This window comes from Bubalus bubalis, chromosome 21, assembly GCF_019923935.1.
Source record: "Bubalus bubalis isolate 160015118507 breed Murrah chromosome 21, NDDB_SH_1, whole genome shotgun sequence".
NCBI classification, from domain to species: domain Eukaryota; kingdom Metazoa; phylum Chordata; class Mammalia; order Artiodactyla; family Bovidae; genus Bubalus; species Bubalus bubalis.
In genome coordinates, this window is record NC_059177.1 from 42,813,833 (window position 1) to 42,835,734 (window position 21,902).

The 21,902-nt window shown below is 46.0% G+C and overlaps 1 protein-coding gene across 10 annotated transcripts in view; it reads right to left on the minus strand.

Annotated features, from left to right (window-relative positions):
- The window catches only part of KCTD6 (potassium channel tetramerization domain containing 6), a 48,720-nt gene that overhangs the window by 2,318 nt on the left and 24,500 nt on the right, over window positions 1-21,902 (minus strand). For 3 of the 10 annotated variants that reach the window (XM_025272706.3, XM_025272708.3, XM_006041358.4), the window contains 3 exons: window positions 15,548-15,611; window positions 14,406-14,539; window positions 454-523 (listed from right to left, as the gene is read on the minus strand). In XM_025272706.3, the coding sequence (XP_025128491.1) occupies window positions 454-523; window positions 14,406-14,539; window positions 15,548-15,611 (268 nt within the window). The other 7 variants (XM_006041363.4, XM_006041362.4, XM_025272707.3 and 4 more) reach the window with 6 other exon arrangements.

Here is a 21,902-nt window from a genome sequence, read left to right on the forward strand (position 1 = left end):
ATATGCAAATAAAACATTTCTTACCAAAGGAAAAAAAAACATAGGAAGACACATGCACATGCAGAAAAAAAAGTACCAGCGGGCAAGTGGATCTCAACCATTAACCTCCCCACCACAGGAAAACGCCCTGCCGACTGTCACCCACCGCACATTCATTTACCAGTCAGTACTCTACGAAGCAAGCGTCTTAAGAGAAAGATACTTTAAGACCAAAAACACAGTGATTATTACAAGTTACATGGAGAGTCCACGCTGAGCTCGCTTACTTAAAAACACCAAAGTTAAAACACCCAAAAATACACAGGAACTAATTGGGGGGGGAGGGAAGGGTTGTACCATTCGTAAGTTCCATTCTCATTGAGATGCATTATACCTAAGAATACATATGAAGCGAGAAAAGACACACAGGAATAATTTGCCAGCCTTCAAAACGCATCCTCAAAAGCCTCTCACCATATAGCCCCAGTCTCCATTATCCATCTGCTCCAGTGCTGCGTCTCGGGGAGCCCAGGTTCCAGGGAAACTTGGGGAAGAGAAAAAGACATGTGACAGTGCATATCACTATGAAAACAGAAGACAGGTTTCTCACCCAGCAGCAGGCCAAACACCAGAGAAACACTCATCTTTGTTCTAAGGCAAAGATCTAGGGGAGAAACAATTTCCCAAAGGTCTTCTAGGGGTCCCCCGACATCCTTACCACAATGGGTACCCAAGAGACTGGCAAATGTTTATACAGAGGAAAGAATTATCCTAAACTTTGAGAGGAAGGTAGAGAGTCTAGGGAGTAAACCAGTTATTAAAATTCTACCTGTCTTCTCTGAAAATTCAATTTTTAGAATTCCTGCAGGAGAACATTATGATTAACCCTACAACCTTATCTGGTACAAAACTATGACGATCCTTATCAAAAAGGTTAACAGAGGGAAACAGTAAACTCTTTTTCATAAGCATTTCAGCTACATAAACTAAACATCTTAGTAAAAGCATTAAAAGCCATAAACCTCCAAGACACTAGCATCTCCTTCCAAGAGAAATACACCAGAAACATATCTCTGCTGTAACACAGAAAACCTAATTACATTTCATTTTCTACAATAATCAAAACAAATACAAAACAAGTTAAATGCTGAACCATTAAAGCACAATTTGGGGCAGAAAAGAACCTTACCAATCTATCATGAGAGTCACTAGGCTGGCACTTAGGAAGGGACAGCCTGAAGACATTGATAAACACCCAGATATTCATGATGCCATTTTTATTTTATTTTTATCTACAACTTAAAAGCACTTAAACAGTTTCTCAGCTCCTGAACTGCTTCAGTCCGTTCTCCTTCACACACATTAATCCCCAAACCTCCCGGCAATGCAAACTCCAGGGCAAATTTCAAAAGCTTTGGCAAGAGACAATAAGAAACATGGACTTAAGGGTATTTAACCAGGAAAAGCACTGTTTGTTTGTTTGTTTGGTCTTGTTTTTTTAACGGATTCATTTTTCCCACTTTTAGAGGAATCTGGCACACTAATTCCCAGAACAGGCCCTGGCTACAGAAGATCACAAAGGCTCTTTCTCAAAAGGTCACTCAGGCATGTAGAGAACATTTGCATAGCACAGCAGGGGCTGAAATCAGAGCCTCAAGCATCCATTTCTCTACCTTGCAAATTCTTCAAAGCAAACAAGCTAAAACGTAAACCAGACAACTGTGGGGTCAGTTTTTATTCTCCACACTCAGCAGCTGGGAATAGGTAGGGCTCCACATGCTATAAGGTGAGAAATGGAACAAACGTCAAATTCAGGGCTGTGATGACAATCTCTCTTTCCTCTGACTGACTTCAACAACAGATTTTGAAGTAACAGAACCAAGAAACAGGTTTTTACCAATTTGTATTACGTGCACCTAATTCAGTTACTGATGCAACAGACAGATCAGTAGATGGAACAACTAAGCGATTTAAAAGGTCAGTCACCCAAAAGTTCTGCTAAGATGCCCACCTCTGGCCTTTTCCCATCACCCAAAGAGTTCATTACTGGCAGCCTCAAAAATAATTCAGTCGACCAACATTCACTGGAGGGTAGAAGGGGAGGTGGGGGGCCTATGTGCAATCCAGATACACAGAAACAGGAAAGTATGGTCCTTGCCCTGGTGGGGCTTTCAGTCTATGAAGAAGGGCCACACGCAACAACTCAAGTACAGAATTCAAAGGTCCCATATAAAAGATGGACTGGCAGAGAGCTGCAGGAGCGAGCGAGAACGCCAAACATGAAAACGGAGGACTTTGGGGAAGGGCTCGTCTCAGTGGAACTCAGCAGGAATGTTTGGACAACCTGAAAAGGGATTCTAGAATAAAGAAACAATTTAAGTAAAGGGCTGAGGGCTCCTCTACAACATCCCTGATATAGTAAGCAGAATGTGAATAATTCGGAGAAGGCAATGGCACCCCACTCCAGGACTCTTGCCTGGAAAATCCCATGGATGGAGGAGCCTGGTAGGCTGCAGTCCAAGGGGTCGCTGAGGGTCGGACACGACTGAGCGATTTCACTTTCACTTTTCACTTTCAAGCATTGGAGAAGGAAATGGCAACCCACTCCAGTGTTCTTGCCTGGAGAATCCCAGGGCCGGGGGAGCCTGGTGGGCTGCCGTCTATGGGGTCGCACAGAGTCGGACACGACTGAAGTGACTTAGCAGTAGCAGTGGAGATGCTTCCCTGGTGGCTCGGCTGATAAAGAATCCGCCTGCGATGCAAGGGACCCCGGTTCGATTCCTGGGCTGGGAAGATGCCCTGGAGAAGGGATAGGCTACCCACTCCAGTATTCTTGGGGTTCTCTTGTGGCTCAGCTGGTAAAGAATCTGCCTGCAATGCAGGAAACGTGGGTTCAATCCCTGGGTTGGGAAGATCCTCTGGAGAAGGGAAAGACTACCTACGCCAGTGTTCTGGTCTGGAGAACTCCACAGACCTTATAGTCCATGGGATCATAAAGAGTCAGACACGACTAAGTGAATTTCACTTTCCACTTTCGGAGATGTAACAGAGAAAAGGCACTTTAAGAGACTTGCTCAAGGGCCCATGGCTAGAAAGTAACTGAACAGGAGTTTGGGTTTTCTGATTCTTAGTCCAAATCTTTCCACAAACCCCTTCCTCCAACAGAAACTGAAAGAATAATATCCAAGAAACAAGAAATCCAAAGGATTAACTTAAAAACCCCTAACAGCCATCTATTAATGCTATCCACCTAGTAAGGGTTTATTTACAAATATAACAGTAACTCAGCCAAAGTGAGCAGTTATCATGGATTTGTAAAATTCCCTTGAGGCAAAATAGCAAGGACCTACTGTCCAGTGTGATTCGAGACTGCTATCTTCGATCTTACACAACTCCACTCTGCGAATATCCAAACAGTTGAATGAGACATCGGAGATGCCAAAAAAGAAAAAAAGGAGACCAAAGACAAGTAAAAAACGAAGAAACAAGTATCATCAATAAAAAACAAATAAAGAAACAAGTATCATCAAAGTCACGGCTGTTATGCAAGGACTGTTCACTATTAATCCTTTCTTTTTTTACTGCTAAATCAAAACAAGATAGCTTTTTGGGCAATCACACACACACAGAGTTAGATGATGCTCCTGAATCTGTTCTACAGCAAAAGGCAAGGTTCTATTCCTGTACAAAGATGTAATAAAACCTCAAAGCTTAATAATTCAGGAAAGCAATTATGGAGATCTATATAAGTCCATGTTTCTTTAAAAAGTACCCAAAAGCCTCCCTTCATTTCTGTATAAGACACATCAAAATAAGATGAAGTTACTATCAGTCACTTTCAACAACTACTAAACTGTACCCTCAAAATGAAAATGTTCACTTAAGAGCTCTAGAGCAGGAAAAATAGTAATGATTAATTTACATTTTCTCTCTATGCCTTACTTCTAAACATCCTCTGTAGAGATGCTCAGATAACAGCACAAACAAAAAAAGCAAGGACATTCCTGGTCAACCAATAGCTGGATAATCAACCTCTGAACTGATGACTGTTAGGACCATCTTAGAGACAATGCAGATGAATGAAATAAAACACAGTGCAAAAGAATTTCCAGAATGGCTTCAATCTCTTCTACTAAGTCATTTTCCAGAGCCGTTAACAATTAGAAATGATTCATTTGCTTTTCATCTTCTCTCCCTTCTGGCATTCAGCAGTGGAGGACTTAATGAGAAATTGAAGGACCACAAGACAGACAGCAGAAGGAAGCTCTTGAAATGGGCATCAAATGTGCCTGTCTTATTTGAGGAACACACACCTAATATTTCAGAAAAACAGACAGGAATGGAGATCATGAAGGTACCAATGAAAAACATCTTTCCTTTATAGTGACTTGCCTTACTAAAACTTGTTTTAAAAAACAATGAATGCAACCAAACACAAAAATTCAAAGACTTCTGACCCTGTAAAATCAAGTTCACCTGAAAAGATCTGACCCTTGGTGCAAATAAAATACATGTGGTAACAACCAGCAGACTATTCCCAAAGTAAAGCAGTTCTGAAAATTCACCCAGATGCAGCTTCAAAGGTTAATTATGACTAATATATAAATTCTGACAGTGGAGTGTTAGCAGATAATTATGTTAAGGAAAACACAAACTCAAGAATTTATGAAAGCCTTAAAAAAAAACTGTTAACAATTTTCTACATTAGCAAATGTGAAAAACACACAATTCAACAAGTGAATGACTTAAAGAATAACGTAAGAACCCCTGAAACTCATTTTCCTCACCACAGCAGAACTCAATTACAGGCTTCGTGGTTATGATGAACTAATTTAGCACACATATTCAGGGCTTATCATTTCTGCTACAGACTAAGAATTCTCTGGAATAAAACTCCTGCTCCTATCCTACATAATAACTTATACATTGCAATACACACCTCCAAACTTGAATAAATAATAAACACATCACTATTTCCTTCCCTAAGTTTCCAGGTAGCCCCTTTAAAATGCCTTTCTACTTTCTACTGACATCTTTGTGGCTGGCATTCAGAAGACACAACTCAACAAATTCCATCTATACATACCTTCAAAATCACCTTTGTGCTGAATTTCTCTGTTCTTGAAATGTGGGAGTTTTTGAAAGTGAAATACTTTTTATAGTAACTAGTTCAGCAACATCTAAAGGAGTCTTTGGGGTTAACATTCACATACAGGCTGGTTTAAGTAGCCAAGCACAGAAGGAGAATGTGATTATGGTGTTAGGTTATGCTTGACCATAACCACTACACAAATAGATCATTTCATCCAAAAACTAATCCTTTTTTCTCTCTGCTCTCTCCATGTGGTCTACAAAAAAGGTGCTGTAAGTTGAAAAGTGACTTTTCCTACTGAAGAGCTACCACAAATAGTCATAAAACCATACCATTCCTCTTACCTTAATTTCTGTAAGATAAAACAGAATAATACCACATTCCCGAAAGAACAGTACCACTTAAGCACAGCACAGAGGCAACACCTGGCCTACAGGGTGACAGATGGGGGCTTGGGGTCTGAGGTCATGGGCAGGCCAGAGCAGGAGAGAGAGAAGAGGCCACAGGTGAGGATCCTTAAGCCAGCTTGGCTTCATTACTAATTATAAGACCCAGAGTAAATCACTCTGTATTGCCCAGCTGCTGCTTGGAGAAAAAATAAGTGAGATCACTTAGCCACAGTTACGGGTAAACTGGCAAGTGTGAAAATGCTAGTGGCAGTACCACACATACCGTTTCTGTGGTTAATTGAGAAACCTGCGAGTGAACACAAGCGATTCTGAGCCTGGGCATGGAGACCCGGCAAGAATGGAAGAGGAGCGCACTTAATGTGCTTCCAGTCTCCCTCATCAGTCCTCCTTTTCCTGGAGCGCCACAAGGGAGAACCACAGGTAAAGAGAGCATCTGGCTTTTACAGAGACCACCAGACGCCTGAACTCTTCATCACAGAAGGAAGGAACTCTAAAACATGACTCAGGATTATGTCCAAGGTAAAGCCAAATCCAAATAAATATTTGGATTCCATTTTAAATAGACTCCAAATATCAGAATCCAAGACACGTTCAGTGATTCACAGATTCACCCTCGAATTTCTTTATGAAGTAATGCTTTAAGCTGTGACAAATTAAAATTTAAATGACATGAACCTTAGAAACAGCATCTATGGTAGTCCTCACCACTCAGCTCTTAATATTTATGATGTTATGCAAAATGAAGTACTAGTATGGTCTGACCAAAGAGCAAGTTGTCTCAACCTACCAACCATGCAAGTTAAAAAAGAGATTTTCCTTTTCCTAGCTACACATCTGTTTATTTGAAAACATCTCAGTCCTGGGCTCAGCCCTGTGCTAAACGCTGTCCCCTCCCTTCTTTCCTATCTTGGAATCGTTCATATACTCGGGCGTTTGTGACAGCAAAGAAAAGGAACATGCCAAGGGGAAACGGTAAGACACGCTCAGGCTACCCCAAACGCTCTTAGTCAAACCAAGTTACCTCGGGTCTCTTGGCACTCAAACCTCTTCCATCACAAAGCCCTAAAACTGGAAGTATCTAACTTGTTCTAGAACTAGTACAGTTGCAGAAACATGATAACTTCAGCACAATATCCAAAAAGGATCTCTGCTTCGCTTGAGTCCCACCCCTCAGACACAGCCTCCACCACTGACAGCCCGGCAGGTGCTTCAGGGGCTCCTCATTACCATGGCCATTTATCACCTCTGACGTCCAGCATTAAAAAATGCCCTGGCACACACAAATCTGGGCATTAAGAACTCAGCTGCGGTCAATCTCTCTTTGGGGCAGAAAAATCCCCTAAGGCAGGGTTCAGAAGTCCTGCCGGAGGCTTTAAAATAAGGTAAACTGTAGCCAATAAGCACCACCCACAATCAATCATTTTCCAGCAAACCTCGAGGTGCTCCTGTCCCGGCTTCACTGCTGCCCACGGGCAGAGTCCCCCACCCCGACCCGGGCCCCGGGCGTGGGACGGGAGACACTTGGGGCCCGGGTATGGGGCGCGCACCCGAGCCCTGAACCCGGGTCCGCCGAACCCGCAAGTCCCAGCGCGGCAGGCCCCGGATCCTTCGCCCAAGGCCGGCCTCTGGTCGCGGGCAGCCCGCGGCGGGCTCGTGCCAGCCCCGGAGCGCGCCGCCTGGACTCCCCGAGGTCCCCTGAGCGCGGCCCCGCCACCGCCCGGGTTCCCCTCAACCCCGCTGCCCGGACGCTCCGCGCGGTCTTCTGCTAGAGCCCGGCCCTCCCGAGCCCCGGGCCTCCACGCCGTGGGCCCGCCCCTACTCACTGCGCTGCGGCGGCGGTGGCTGCCGGGCCGGGAGACGCCGGCGGCCGGAGAGCGCGAGCGCGAGGACGAGCAAGCCCGCGCCCGGCGGCGGCGGCGGCGGCGGCGGCAGAAGGGACGACTGAGCCCGCGCCCGGAGTTGCGGCTGCTGCCGCCCGGCGCGGGCGGCGCCTTTCCAGCGGAGACGCGGCGCCACAGGCGCGGGCGCCCCCTAACGGCGGCGCGGGCTAGTGACCGAAGGGCCGAGCGGCTGGAGAAACTCAAACCAGGCGTAGCCTGGGCGGCTCCTTCATCCTGGCTCCGCGGCGGTCCTGAAGCCCCGCCCCGACGCCCGATCCCGCCCCCGAGGCTCGGGCCCAAGACCCACGTGCTCCGCCCAGAATTCGCCCGACGTCCCGCCTCCGCCCGCACTGGGGGATCTGCCCAGCCCCCGGCACTTTTCGCTAGGACTCAAGCCTAGTTTCTCCTGTCATTTTACGAATACTTAAGGGACCCCGACCAAGTGCCAGGCCTGGCGAGTAAAGCGGTCACCAAGAAGGAGGGGCTTCCTAATGAAAGGAGAAACATTAAAGACCCAAGTAAACAGCCGACAAAACAATGACCACACAAAAAAAGTCATGATTATAAAATGTTGGGAGGTACATGAATTCGATGGAGAATAAGCGGAGGGGGCCTCTGCTGCAGATACGGTGACTATACAAGATTTGGACTCTGGGACTGTGGTCCCAGGACTCCTGGCCTTGCCCTCTGTGGGACTGATAAGGTCACCTCTCCAGTCTTGTGGGCGGAGTAGGGAAAGACAGCCAGCTGGAGAGAAAGGCAGCAGAGAAAACGACCAGCGCAAAGGCTCTGAGGACTGAAGGAGCCAGCCCGAGAGGAAGCTGGCACCAATACTGTCCTCATTTCACCACGAAGGAAGCCAAGGCTGCAAGAGTGGGGAATTACCTCAAGTCTCTGAGCTAATTGGTTTCCAAACATAGATTCCTTCCAAACGGAACTCACTTCCGGCTAACCAAATCCCCATCCCTTTCCAGGTGAGATCAGGTATAGGGTTTTTGCCATTTTTCCTTCACAATAAGCAAGAGAGTTCCAGAGAAACATCTATTTCTGCTTTATTGACTATGCCAAAGCCTTTGACTGTGTGGATCACAATAAACTGTGGAAAATTCTGAAAGAGATGGGAATACCAGACCACCTGACCTGCCTCTTGAGAAATCTGTATGCAGGTCAGGAAGCAACAGTTAGAACTGTACATGGAACAACAGACTGGTTCCAAATAGGAAAAGGAGTACAGCAAGGCTGTATATTGTCACCCTGCTTATTTAACTTATATGCAGAGTACATCATCCCAGAGAAGGAAATGGCAACCCACTCCAGTATTCTTGCCTGGAGAATCCCAGGGACGGAGGAGCCTGGTGGGCTGCCATCTATGGGGTCGCACAGAATCGGACACAACTGGAGCGACCTAGCAGCTGCAGCAGAGTACATCATGAGAAACGCTGGGCTGGATGAAGCACAAGCTAGAATCAAGATTGCTGGGAGAAATATCAATAAACTCAGATATGCAGATGACACCACCCTTTGGCAGAAAGTGAAGAACTAAAGAGACTGTTGATGAAAGTGAAAGAGGAGAGTGAAAAAGTTGGCTTAAAGCTCAACATTCAGAAAACTAAGATCCTGGCATCCCATCCCATCACTTCATGGCAAATAGATAGGGAAACAGTGGAAACAGTGACAGACTTTATTTTGGGGGGGCTCCAAAATTACTGCAGATGGTGACTGCAGCCATGAAATTAAAAGACGCCTACTCCTTGGAAGAAAAGTTATTACCAACCTAGACAGCGTATTAAAAAGCAGAGACATTACTTTGCCAACAAAGGTCCGTCGAGTCAAGGCTATGGTTTTTCCAGTAGTCATGCATGGATGTGAGAGTTGGACTATGAGGAAAGCTGAGTGCCAAAGAATTGATGCTTTTGAACTGTGGTGGTGGAGAAAACTCTTGAGAGTCCCTTGGACTAAAAGATCCAACCCGTGCATCCTAAAGATCAGTCCTGAGAGTTCATTGGAAGTACTGATGTTGAAGCTGAAACTCCAATACGCTGGCCACCTGATGTGAAGAACTATCTCACTGGTAAAGACCCTGATGCTGGGAAAGATTGAAGGCAGGAGGAGAAGGGGATGACGGGATGAGATGGTTGGATGGCATCACTGACTCAATGGACATGAGTTTGGGTAGACTCCGGGGAGTTGGTGATGGACAGGGAGGCCTGGTGTGCTGCAGTCCATAGGGTCATAAAGAGTTGGACATGACTGAGCAACTGAACTGAACTGTACTGAACTTTACCAGTATAACCACTTGCCTTGGAAACTCACCTGCGCGTCACCATTTCGAGTATGTGACTGCCTCTGGTGTTTATCTGCACGATCATCGCAGTTATATCTGATATTTGGTTTTCTCTGAAAAACTCAGTGGGCTTCCCAGGTGGCTCAGTGGTAAAGAATGTGACTGCCAAGCAGGAGACGCAGGTTCCATCCCTGGGTCAGGAAGACCCCCTGGAGAAAGAAATGACAACCCACTCCAGTATTCTTGCCTGGAGAATCCCATGGACAGAGGAGCCTGGCTGGCTGAATAGGTTCCATAAATGGCATACGCTTCATTAATATACCTGAGTGCACCATTATATTCAAAAAGACTAGGTGAGGATACAGGGGAATGTGTGTAAAAATAAGCAGTGCACACAATGGTATATATGGTACAATCCTGATTTTATTTTCAAAAATGTAAATATCCATAGACAAACATTTTGAAGGAAATATATCAAATGATTGATCATAGTCTAGGCAGTAGGATGGGAATATTAGTGACATTACTTTCAAATGTTCTTCTGAATTTTCTATCTTTTCTAGAGTGCGTGGATGCTGAATTTATAATTAGAAAAAAAGTTTTATTTTTTAAGAAAGATAATTCTGATATTACCCAACACTCAGACCTCCAGGATTTGGTGCCAATGAAAATCCCAAACTGCCCTTTTCTTACTGGTATCCCTGAAGGAGTCATTTCCCCTCTCAGGACATCTGTTTCCTCATCTAAAAACTCAGAGGAATTAATTTTTCAGTGGTTGTGTCACTACAATTCCTACATATCTAAAAGTTTTATTGCTATTGTAACTTATCAAATTTATATTTTATAAGATATTGATAGTTACTGAAATGTGGTTCATTTTCTATAATTTTATTTTCAGCAACTCTTTTAGTTCTAATTGAGTTCTAATAAGTTTATATGCGCTCTTGAATTTTCTATGTAAGCAGTTATAGAGTCTGCAGGTAATAACATTTGGAATCTTCTTGTCCAGTCTTTATTTTCTTTTCCTTATTTTACTGCACCAAAACCTCCAGCACAAATTTGAATAATGATGATAGTGGCCATTTCTATCTTGTTCTTGACTGTTTCTAATATGGCACCATTAAATATGGTGTTTGTTGCAGATTTTTGGTGGATTCCCTTTATCAGAGTAAGGGAGTACTATTCTGCTTTATTATGAATGGGTGTTGTATCTTTCTGACCTAGGGATTGAACCTGGGTCTCCCGTATTGTAGGCAGATTCTTTACCGTCTGAGCCACCAGGGAAGCCCTGGTGAATTTTATCAAATGTGAGATTTCCCCACCAATGTCGTTAATTATAATCATGGCTTTTACTGTATTAAACCATCCCTGCATTCCTGGAATAAACACACCTTGATGATGTGTGCTTTTTTCTTCTTCATATAGTACTGGATTTCATTTGCTAATATTTTACTTGGAGTTTTTGTTATCCATTGCTATGAACAAGATATGCCTACGATTTTTCCTTTCATATTCTCTCTCTGTCTGGTTTCATTATCAAAGTGACATGAGCCTCATAAAATAAATTAAGGAGTGGGTGTCTACTCATTAGAACAGGCTCTGTAAGACTGAGATTTTTCTGTTGTTTGGGTTTTCCAGAGGATTCTCCTATAGGTCATCCTGATTTGGGGCCTGGGGGTAGAGAGTTTACCCTTGTATCCTGACTCACAGCATTCAACCTGACCTCAGGGCCCACTTCTCCACCTGCAGAGCTCTTGTGGGGCCACCAGGAATCTCCTTGTTGCTGAATCTGAAAGATGCCCCTCAGATCTCCCTGAAGTGACATCACTGACCACACTCTCCTGGGGACAACCTCTTCCCCAGCCCTGTTCTAGTTTCCTCCTCCATCTCAGACTCATGAAGATGCTCGTCCTCTTGGTTTACCCACTCCTATGCTCCGGTTTCTGGCCGAGGCTGTACCCTCTTCTCCATCTACCCTCCCTGTGGACTAACTCAGTCACCTCCATGAATGCCATTATTGTCTCTAAAGCCAAAGCTCTCCCAAATCCATACCTCCAGCCCAGGCCTCTTTCCTGAACTCCGGACCTACAAATGCTGCGTATGCTAAAGCCCCTGCTATATGCCAAGGACCTATGCAAAATGCTTTTATCCTCTGTATCAGTTATCTACTTCTTACTGTTCAGTTCCTCAGTCGTGTCTGACTCTTTGCAACCCCGTGAACTGCAGCATGCTAGGCTTCCCTGTCCTTCACTATGTCCTGGAGTCTACTCAAACTCATGTCTGTTGATTCAGCAATGCCATCCAACTATCTCATTCTGTCATCCCCTTCTCCTCTTGCCTTCAATCTTTCCCAGCAAAGGTCCTTTCCAATGAGTCGGCTCTTCGCATCAGGTGGCCAAAGTATTGGAGCTTCAGCTTCATTCCTTCCAATGAATTTTCAGGGTGGCTGCATGATAAATTGTCCCAAAATTTAATTTAGGGCCTTAAAACAACAAACTCTCCTTTTTTTTTTTTTTTTTTTTTTTTTTGGTTACACCACTCAGCCTGTGGAATCTTAGTTTCCAGACCAGGGTCTGAACCCAGGCCAGGGCAGTGAAAGTGCCAAGTCCTAACCACTGGACTGCCAGGGAATTCCCAACAAATCCTTTTTTATCTTACAGTTTCTGAAGGTCAAGAATTTGAAAGCGGATTAGGTAGGTAGAAGATCTTGCAGGACTGCTGTTGGCTGGGGCACAGACATGTGCTTCTAGCTAACTCACGTAATTTTCATGTGGGATCTAGTTCCCTGACCAGGGTTGGAACCCAGTTCCCTGCACTGGGAGCGCAGGGTCTTAGCCACTGGAGCACCAGGAAAGTCCTGCATCTTTCATAGCCTAGCCTTGAAAGTGACACGCCCACAGTCTCTTGGTCTCACAGACCAACACTATCGCAGCATGGAAGCGAATCCCGGGAGACAGCATCATTAGAGGTAACCCTGGAGGCCGCTACACCCTCACAACCAGAAGGACGACCCACCTCATCCCATGAATGCAGATGAGAAAACGAAGGCAAGGAGAGGTCAAGTTGGTGATCAAGGCCACACGGCCAAGTCCGAGAAAAGAGGTTTGAACACCGCTTTGCCTGGCTCCCCTTCCGCAGTCCACCACTGGCTCTTTCACCTTCGATATGTACAAACCTGAATGCTCTCGCCTCACCACCCCCAAGCCTCCCAAGTCCCCAGCTCAGCTGGGCAAGTGGCGCCACCGTCCTCCCATCTGTCCAAACCAGCAGCTTTGAGTCACGCCTGCTTCTCCCACCCCCTCACTTCCCAGCACCAGATCACCCAGCACTGCCAAGTCTTCCTCCTCAGTGCAGCTGGGATCCATCTCGCCTTCCCTTTCTTTCTGTCTCCACTACCACTGCGCGGGGCCGAGCCACCCAACTGTCCGTCCTGGGCATCTGCCGTAGCCCCACCCAGGCCTCCCTTGTGCTCTCCGCCCTCACGCTATCCCTCTGTCCTCCTCTCTCCAGCGTGAGTCACCTTCAAGAACACAGGGCTGGCTGTGTCACCCTGTCTCCTTTCAACTTCACTGTCCCTGGCTCCCACTGCCTCGGGGAGCCGGTCCCCATCCCCTCCCTCCCATGTGATCCGGCCCCTGCCCACTGGCCCAGCCTCTCCCCTCGGCACCTCTTCATGCTCTTCACCTTCCTGACCCCTCTGGTATCGGGAATCCACAGCAAACATTTTCACTTCAGGGCTGCTATCATGCTGTTCCCTTACCTAAAACACTCTTCCCCCAACCCCCGGGGCAAGCCCGTCTCCTCCTCCTTCAGCGTGTTGTCATCTCCCCAAAGAGGCCTTCCCTGACCTCCCAGCCCAGCTGACATCCCCCAGCAGCAACTTCCACAGCGTCAGTCCTTTCCTGTCCACCACTGCTTCTCAGCTGAACCGTGAGCTCCCTGAGAGCAGGAGCTGTTTTGTCCATTTGGTTCACAACAGCACCCGAGGTCTTCACCACGTGCCTGGCACTGAGCACCTGCTCGACACCCATGTGACAGTTCAGTGCATTCCCTCCACGCCCTCGCTTCCCCCCAACCCAAACCCCATGCCTCTCTGCCCTGGACGATGCTTAGCTCCTTAAGTGGAGCACAGTCACCACCGCGTCTTTGCACGTGCTGTTCCCGCCACAGCGGTGCCCCTCCCTCTGGTCGCTCTGTTTACTCAGCTAACTCCTGTATAATTCATCAGGAACTAGGGCTGCCAGGTTCATCAAAGGAAAACACAGGATGCTCGGTTAAATCTGAATTTCAGATAAACAACGAATAATTGTTTAAGTATGTCACAAATATTGCACTAAATAACAAGCGGTCCTGTATTTTATCTGGGAACTCTAGCAGGAATGAGCACCGGCTCCCCCTTCCTTTGGGAGACCTCCCTGGCCTCACCCCCTCCCCATTCCTGGGCTTCAAGACCATCCCCTCTGCTTGCCCCCACTGAGCATAAACACTCAGTCTGTTTATGACTGTCGGATACCCAGTGGAATGTGACTGCTGACAGAGCAGGCCGTGGCTCAGCCTTCATTCAGGGAGTCTGGCTTCACCTGGGACAGCCCCAGCCCCAAGCCCGGGTGGTGAGGTTTACTGAGCGGAGAAATGAAAAAGCACCAAAGAGAAAAGCTCAAACAAGATGGGAAATGGAACCAGCAAATGAAATGTGGCCCCCAGAGCAGCATGAGTCTCTTGGATGATTACCACAGCGGGGAGCACCCCTGCCACCTTACCTCAACTGTGGCACCAGAGTCCCCCCAGCCTCCTGGGGCCCTAGGATGGGTGGGCCAGGCATATGCAAAAAGAAAGTCTGTGCGCCTTCAGGAGGTTCCCCCAAACAGACTGCGGAGCGTTCAAATGGGAGGTCCTGTGGGAACCAGAGAGGGAGTGTATGTCTCAAAGATCCGAGAGAGGCTGAGAAAATCCCTTGGGTTGGAAGGTGCCCCCCAAAAGCTAGGGGATCCTGACCAACTGCTTGGAGAGTCCAAGCAAGTCATCTGGGGGCTAAACCTACATTCGGCCACTTGGGGTGATTCAATTACCCCCCCACAACCCCTCCCAGGATGGAGATAGTCTTTCGGGACCCCAGGAGGTAAGGGACCCTAAAGCAGCTGTGTGAATTATCTGGACCCAAGACTTGGCTGAGGGCTTCCCTGGTGGTTCAGATGGTAAAGAACCTGCCTGCAATGCAGGAGCCCTGGGTTCAATCCCTGGGTTGGGAAGATCCCCTGAAGAAGGGAATGGCAACCCACTCCAGTATTCTTGCCTAGAGAATTCTGTGGATGGGAGGAGCCTGGTGGGCTACAGTCCATGGGGTCGCAAGGAGTCACATGACTGAGCGACTTTTATGCTTCACTTTTCAAGATTTGGCTGAACTCCTCCCAACCACCCTTCCTGAGGTTTGCTAAACAGCCGAGGGGATGGCCTGTGGAGAAACCCACTCCACTCTGCCTTTCTCGGTGCTCGGTCTCGTCTCTTCTGTGTGTGCGTCTCTCCCTTTCTCCCCGCTCAGTCCTTGGGCCACTGGTTTCACTGTCTCAGCTTCTCCTGGGACTGGTAAAGGCTTCCTTAGCCTTTTGCCCACTGGCTGCCCTGACTGGGAAATCCATTTCTAAACAGTCTCCTGGCTCCACCCTGGGGCCTGGCTCCAGTCCCTCCGCACGCTTGCCCCAGCCTCTGGGCCACCCTCTTGCAGCCGGCAAGGTTTCCAACGCCTCCCCCACTTCCAGCCATGGAGACGCTTTGGTAAATTTGACAAGAGCGTTTTTCCTTTTTATAAGGTTTCTAATCACCTATTACGTCTAATCTTCTCTTTAATCGGCTTCCAAAACTCAGCTTGGAGCTACAGAACCAGAGGAAGGAATCTGGTTCTCACCAGTGTTGAGAGAGAGGCCCTGTGGTCGTCCTTGGATGTCACCAGCCTCTTCACCATTCTGACTCTGTAATTAAAGGGATCAGGAGGTCAGCTTCTGTCTTTAGTCCCCCGAGTGTTTTAGTGGGCCACATGTGAGAAGTTCACGGGCCTTGAGAGTCCTTCTGTGCCAAAAGGGAAGAAAACTGCCTGACCATGGCATGGCCAGCTGGCACGCAGGAGGCAAGACAACTCCCGATTCTGAGTTCTCACCCTCCCTGACAGCTCAGTGCTCTAAATGCTTGTCAGTAACATATTTCAGGCCTCTGCTGCCCTCCTGCCTGTTGCTAATCCAAACCATTTCCTCGGCATGGGTGTCCTAGTTTAGCAAGAGCCTTATTCACTTAGCAGAGCACACCGCTCTCTGTCCAGTCCCTCTCAGGCTGAGTCTCTTCTTCTTAACACATCCAAGGCCTCTCTTTCCACATGCCCTCCTGCCTGGATGCTCTCCCCCTAACCCCATGTACTATGGGAACACCCGTGTACCCCTCCCCCAACACCCAAATGCATTGCTTTTATCAAGGAGTCCTGTTGGACTCTGCCTGAACTATAGCTGTATTACCTTTCGAAAGCCCCTATGTTTTACACAAGGAGCAAATAACAATATTTGTCAAGCTGCCACAGGAAAGGATCTGTTCATGTCCCAGGGGCTTCTGAAATATAAGGTCTATTTAAAAGGCAGGAACATTATTTTAAACCTACTGAAATGTCCTTGGGTTTCATGATGATGGTGGGGGTTCAAACCTCACTGGCTAATACTGGGTCCATTGTTATCCTGGCCAAAAAAAAAAAAAAAAATGAGAGCATCATGTAGAGAAGTAACTATAGTAACCATGTAAAGTGCCATGTTTCAGGATTCAGAATCCTACACGTGTCACTGATTTCCTGTGCCTGACGTCAGGTTCCGAGACAGAGTGGAGCATGCAGGGCGGGACTCCAGCTGACTCACTTGGCCCTGTCACCAGCAGTATGGGTCTGGACCCTCAGCCACAGTTTCTTCCATCATAACGTCGAATAAAGCAACTCTGGGGCAGGGTTGTTATGACAGTGAAGTGAGGCAATTAAAGTATGAAAAACTCTGCTAATGCAGAGCCTGGCATAAAGTCGGCACACAATAAATTGGTAGCTCTTATTATAATAACTAATTGCTCTACTGCTGATCTGGAAAGATAAATATAGAATCGAAACTCTGGCAGGCAGCAGGAGAACTGGGCTAAGAGAGGGGGTTACTTTTTGAGACTTGGTGATTTGATTGTTCCACCAAGGTCTCTTAGCACATCTATTTATTTTGGTTGCAAGTTGAATATTGTCCATCTTGATAACAGCAGTGGATAATTAAGAAATGATGGCTTCCGCTAACATTCTTATAGCATTTGTGTAACAAGCTAAATATTATCTTTTTATAACCCTTTCTGTTATAAAGATAGACTAAATCTGATCCTGTAATGTCACGAGACTAAATTGGCAGGGTAATGTGATTATACAAAATAATACATAGGGAAGTAATAAATTTTTATCATTTGGAGAGGAATTGTGTCCCCCTCCCCAACCTTGGCTGATTTTGTTTGTTTTTAGTAAATTTTGTTACTGAGATATAACATTCATATATCAAATGTGCATAAAACATAAATGAATGGTTTGATGAATTTTTCACAAAGTGAATACACCTTGTAACCAACACCCAGATCAAGAAACAGGCTACCACCAGGACGCCAGAAATTCCCTCATACACCATTTTTCTTACTTCTCCTCCTCCTTCCTCTTCTTTGAGATACAATTTACAAACCATTCAATGTATCCATTTAAAATATACAGTTTGATGAATTCTTCTAAATTCATACAGTGTGGGGGGGGGGGCTTCCCAGGTGGCGCTAGTTTAGGTAAAGAATCTGCCTGCCAACGCAGGAGACACAGGAGACGTGGATTCGATCCCTGGGTCGGGAAGATCTTCTGGAGGACGAAATGGCAACCCACTCCAGTATTCTTGCCTGGAGAGTCCCATGGACAGAGGAGCCTGGTGGGCTACAGTCCATGGCATCACAGAGAGTTAGACATGACTGAGCGTATATAGTGTACAACATCACCACCATCCAGTGTTAGAATACTTCCATCATCCCCAGAAAGTCCTCTGGTGCCTGTTCAAGGTCAACCTCACTTCCATCTCAAGCCCCAGGCAACCACTGATGCGCTGTCTCTTGCCTCTAATAAAATGTTCATAGAGAAGCATACGGAAGCCAACATCCAATGGTATGTTTGTGTCTGACTGGCTTTTTATCATAAAAGATATAAATATGAATATAGCAAGATTACAGTTTCCTAACTGTGGCACATGAAAGATGTTCAGGTGTCACCTAGACAATTAGTTGATACCTGAATTGTGTTTTTTTCTAAGATACCGGAAAATAACTAGGACATAAAACCCTCAGTATCACAGATATTGTTGCTTTGAGCTAGAATAGGTTTTAAAATGAATCAATTAAAAAAAAAAACATGTTGATAATAACATAGATAGTCCATAGATAACGTGAAAATTCTAAGGGTGTGTGCAGCAAATGTTGAAGCCAGTCAAATAGTGACCTAGATTGACAGAAATCATTTCTCTGAGCTCTGAAATTCTCTACAGATCAATCAATATGCAGGCTTTTAAAAATAATGTTTAGAATTTTAGGGCTATTCAGGTGTTTTATTGACCATTTCTACACTTTTTTATTGAGTGCCTTCTACATGCCAGATGCTAGATAAATGCTCACTTAGAGATTTTAGTCACACCACTTTTGTATCTACATCATAAATATTTTTTACAGGACTTTGATGCTAAATGGGCTTTCCTGGTGGCTCAGGCAGTATAGAATCTGTCTGCAGTTCAGGAGACGTGGGTTCAATTCCTGAGTTTGGAAAATCCCCTGGAGAAGGGAATGGGCAACCCACTCCAGCATTCATGCCTGGAGAATTCCATGGACAGAGGAGCCTGGGAGGCTACAGTCCATGGGGTCACAAATAATTGGACACAGCTGAGTGACTAACACTCTGACTTTCACTCTGATGGTAAATGCAGTGACAACAGGAGTGTGTGGTTATGCATTCTCACAAAGCAGTTGCCCAGCCAGTTCTGGGCTGACACGAGAAAGAACCAGAATACAGAGAAGGGAGAGAAAGTGTGTTTGAGTGATGAGGGAGTTGGCTCAAGGGAGGGGAAATTTGGACAGTAGTTTAAAAGAAAGGAGGATGGTTATAGCAAAAGCAGAAGTAGAGCAGAAAACAAACATATTCCAGGGTCAAAAGAGTTGATTCTACTGGCAAATGCAGAGTTGAGAAAGGTGAAGAGTTAGCAACAGGACTAGAAGGGCTGATCCAAATGTTGACTACTCTCAATCAACTATGCGCTGGACGCCATGGAAACTAACCAGAGAAGCAGTCATAATGTCAATCCATTGTGGAAGATATAGAGGCCGGCAGGATGGCTGGATGGACAGATGGATACTGGACGGCTGGATGGATGACAAAGGCAGGAAAGGATGGCTGCTCAGATGGATGGTCATCTGCCACATGTAAGATATTCCACATCCATACCTGTGTTGTTAAGTCCTAAAATTAAAGCTCTGTATTATGTGCTGCCTTGACATCTGATAAAATTGGGAGGACCTTAAATGGTCTAACCACAAGTCTCCTTATCCATTTTTCTGCACCCATAAGGTCCCCTAGCCTTCTTGTTGAGGGCATCAGGCACAGTTCCTGCTTAACCCTGAGAAGTGGGCTTCAGTTCCTGCCAGCCCATGGAATTATTCCAAAAAGCCAATCAGATCCTCCTGCAGCAGCTAAGCGACACCTCGCCTCTTGTGACGACGCATTCTTGGTCCCCAAGTGTATTCTCATGTGGTCCTGCGTGGGTGTGTGGCGTCCTCCTCCCAAGGCTGAGAGAACCAGGGACTAACAACTGCTGTCAGTCTCATCTGCCCAGCGCAAGTGTCGTGTGTCTGGCCATCCCCACAACCATAGGGTAGGAATACCTCCTCACTAATGGGGAGAAGAGGAGGGGATCAAAACAATCCCCCCCCCCATTTTCCTTTGCTAATGGAACCTGCGTTTCATTCAAGGAGCCATCCTCCCTAACGTGACTTATCCCTAGCTCCGAGTTAAATCCTAACTGGTTTAATCCCACTTTAGGGGTCTCATTAGACTCTAGCATGTAATTCAGTTCTGCCAACTGCAATGTAAAGTATATTTGATGGGATGATTGTGGGAAAGGTTTCCCAGTTTCTAAAAAGTGAGCGAGTGAGTGAAAGTCATGTCCACTGTTTGCAACCCATGGACCATACAGTCCATGGAATTCTCCAGGCCAGAATACGGGAGTGGGGAGCCTTTCCCTTCTCCAGGGTATCCTCCCAACCCAGGGATCAAACACAGGTCTCCCCCATTGCAGACGGATTCTTTACCAACTGAGCCACAAGGGAAGCCCAAGAATACTGGAGTGGGTAGCCTATCCCTTCTCCAGCAGATCTTCCCAACTCAGGGATCCAACTGGGGTCTCCTGCATTGCAGGCAAATTCTTTACCAAATGAGCTATCAGGGAAGCCCTCCTAAGAAGAAGAAACTGGAATAAAAGCCCCCCTGCTCTACCTCTGGATATTGCTGTATCCAGGTAGGATGCCTTTACCTGCTGCTCCAGTTAACCTGTGACCACCAGTAGATACAGCCTACTCTAGAGAAGGATGAGAGAGAGCAGGGAAACCTGGGTCCTTACCAACACCAGTGAGCCACTGATTCAACAGCCACACCTTTGGATGACATATTTTCTTACTATTTATGCCAGTCTGGGTTGGCATTTTCTCTTCCTTGCAGCTGAAAACATCCTTTTGGCATGTCATCTTTAAGCTGTATTGGTTAACGTGAATTCCTTAATCTATCCATCCATGACATTCTTCTTCTTTTTTCTCACTCATGGCATTTGTAAAGAGTTTTCAGAGGGACCTTAATGTCTAAATTGACAGGTTTAATTAATAAAGATAAGAACTAGGAATCGAGTAACTATTATATACACTCATAATATCCTTGACATAGGTTATTATTATTGCCCGTTTTATAGAAATTTTGTGGAGACTCAGACAGGTGTATGATGAGCCCAGATCACACAAACAGCAAGTGTCTGAGCCAGGATATAAAGGCCAGTTCTTACTGTCTTGCCAAAACCCTGCAGGGCATCCCATTCTGAGTGAATCTGGCGGGACTAGGAAATCCAAATGAAAGAAGAATTGAAGGAACCTCAACAGGCGAAAAAAAAAAAAAAAATTAACAGATCTAGAAGGGTATTTCTTACTTTTTTAGAGAACACAATGCCACCAGCAACTTCTCACTTTTTTGGCCACTTCTGAACCAGTCACAAAAGTATTTCAAGTGCAAAATTGCTTGTGAGATGCACAATCAATCGGGTAACAAGCATTTATGGAGCTCATAACATGGGCCTGGCAGCTGGAGTAACTGCTGGCTGCTGTTTTATAGCCCACTGAGAGAAGGGCTAAACTATACTACAAATTTCATAGAAATAGAAGTTTTTAAACTCTACCCTAGGCTTACAGGTCTGGCATTACTGCTGAGCATTTAGGATGCAGCTGAGCACTGCCTACAAATAAGGATTTGGATTTTAGAGTCCAGATGACTGAAATTCAAATCCCAACTCACTCACTACTGACTGTGTGACCTTTGGCAAGTTTCTTATCTTCTAGAACCTCAGTGTGCAGATCTGTAAAAAATGGATATAACCATAGTTCTTAGTTCAAAAGGCAGGTGTGCTAATTAAATTAGATAATGCCAGGGTTCAGAATATATTCAATGGATGTTAAAAGGAGACTACTTTTTAACATTTAATTATCCCTTTTTAAAAAGTAGATGCCTATAATCTCCCATGTAGAAACACAGAGCTGGAGTAAAGGGTGAACTGACTACCAGCCTGGATTATGCCAAGACTGTTAATCCACACCGTCAGTTCTTCCTGTGTTTTCCTTTCTCCCTTCCTCTTACTTGAAAAGGGAAATGATTCTGGGAATGCTGCCTGGAGTCTGCAAGCCTATGAAAGGTGGTGCAAACAGCCCGAGGGACAACCTCAAATATTCCTGGGGCCCCACAATGTCAGGAAAGCAGCAGAGAACCCTGGAGCCATAGGGGCCACACAGGTGAGAAATGGAGTATTTCTTGTCATATCCATAAACAAGGATGTCACAGTCATCTGCAATTTAGGCCCTCCAAATGTGAATTTCTGAGCCCTAAGAGCAACCAGGAAGACGGATACCTGCGATCCAGCAGCCACCAGGCTGCAGCCACTCTC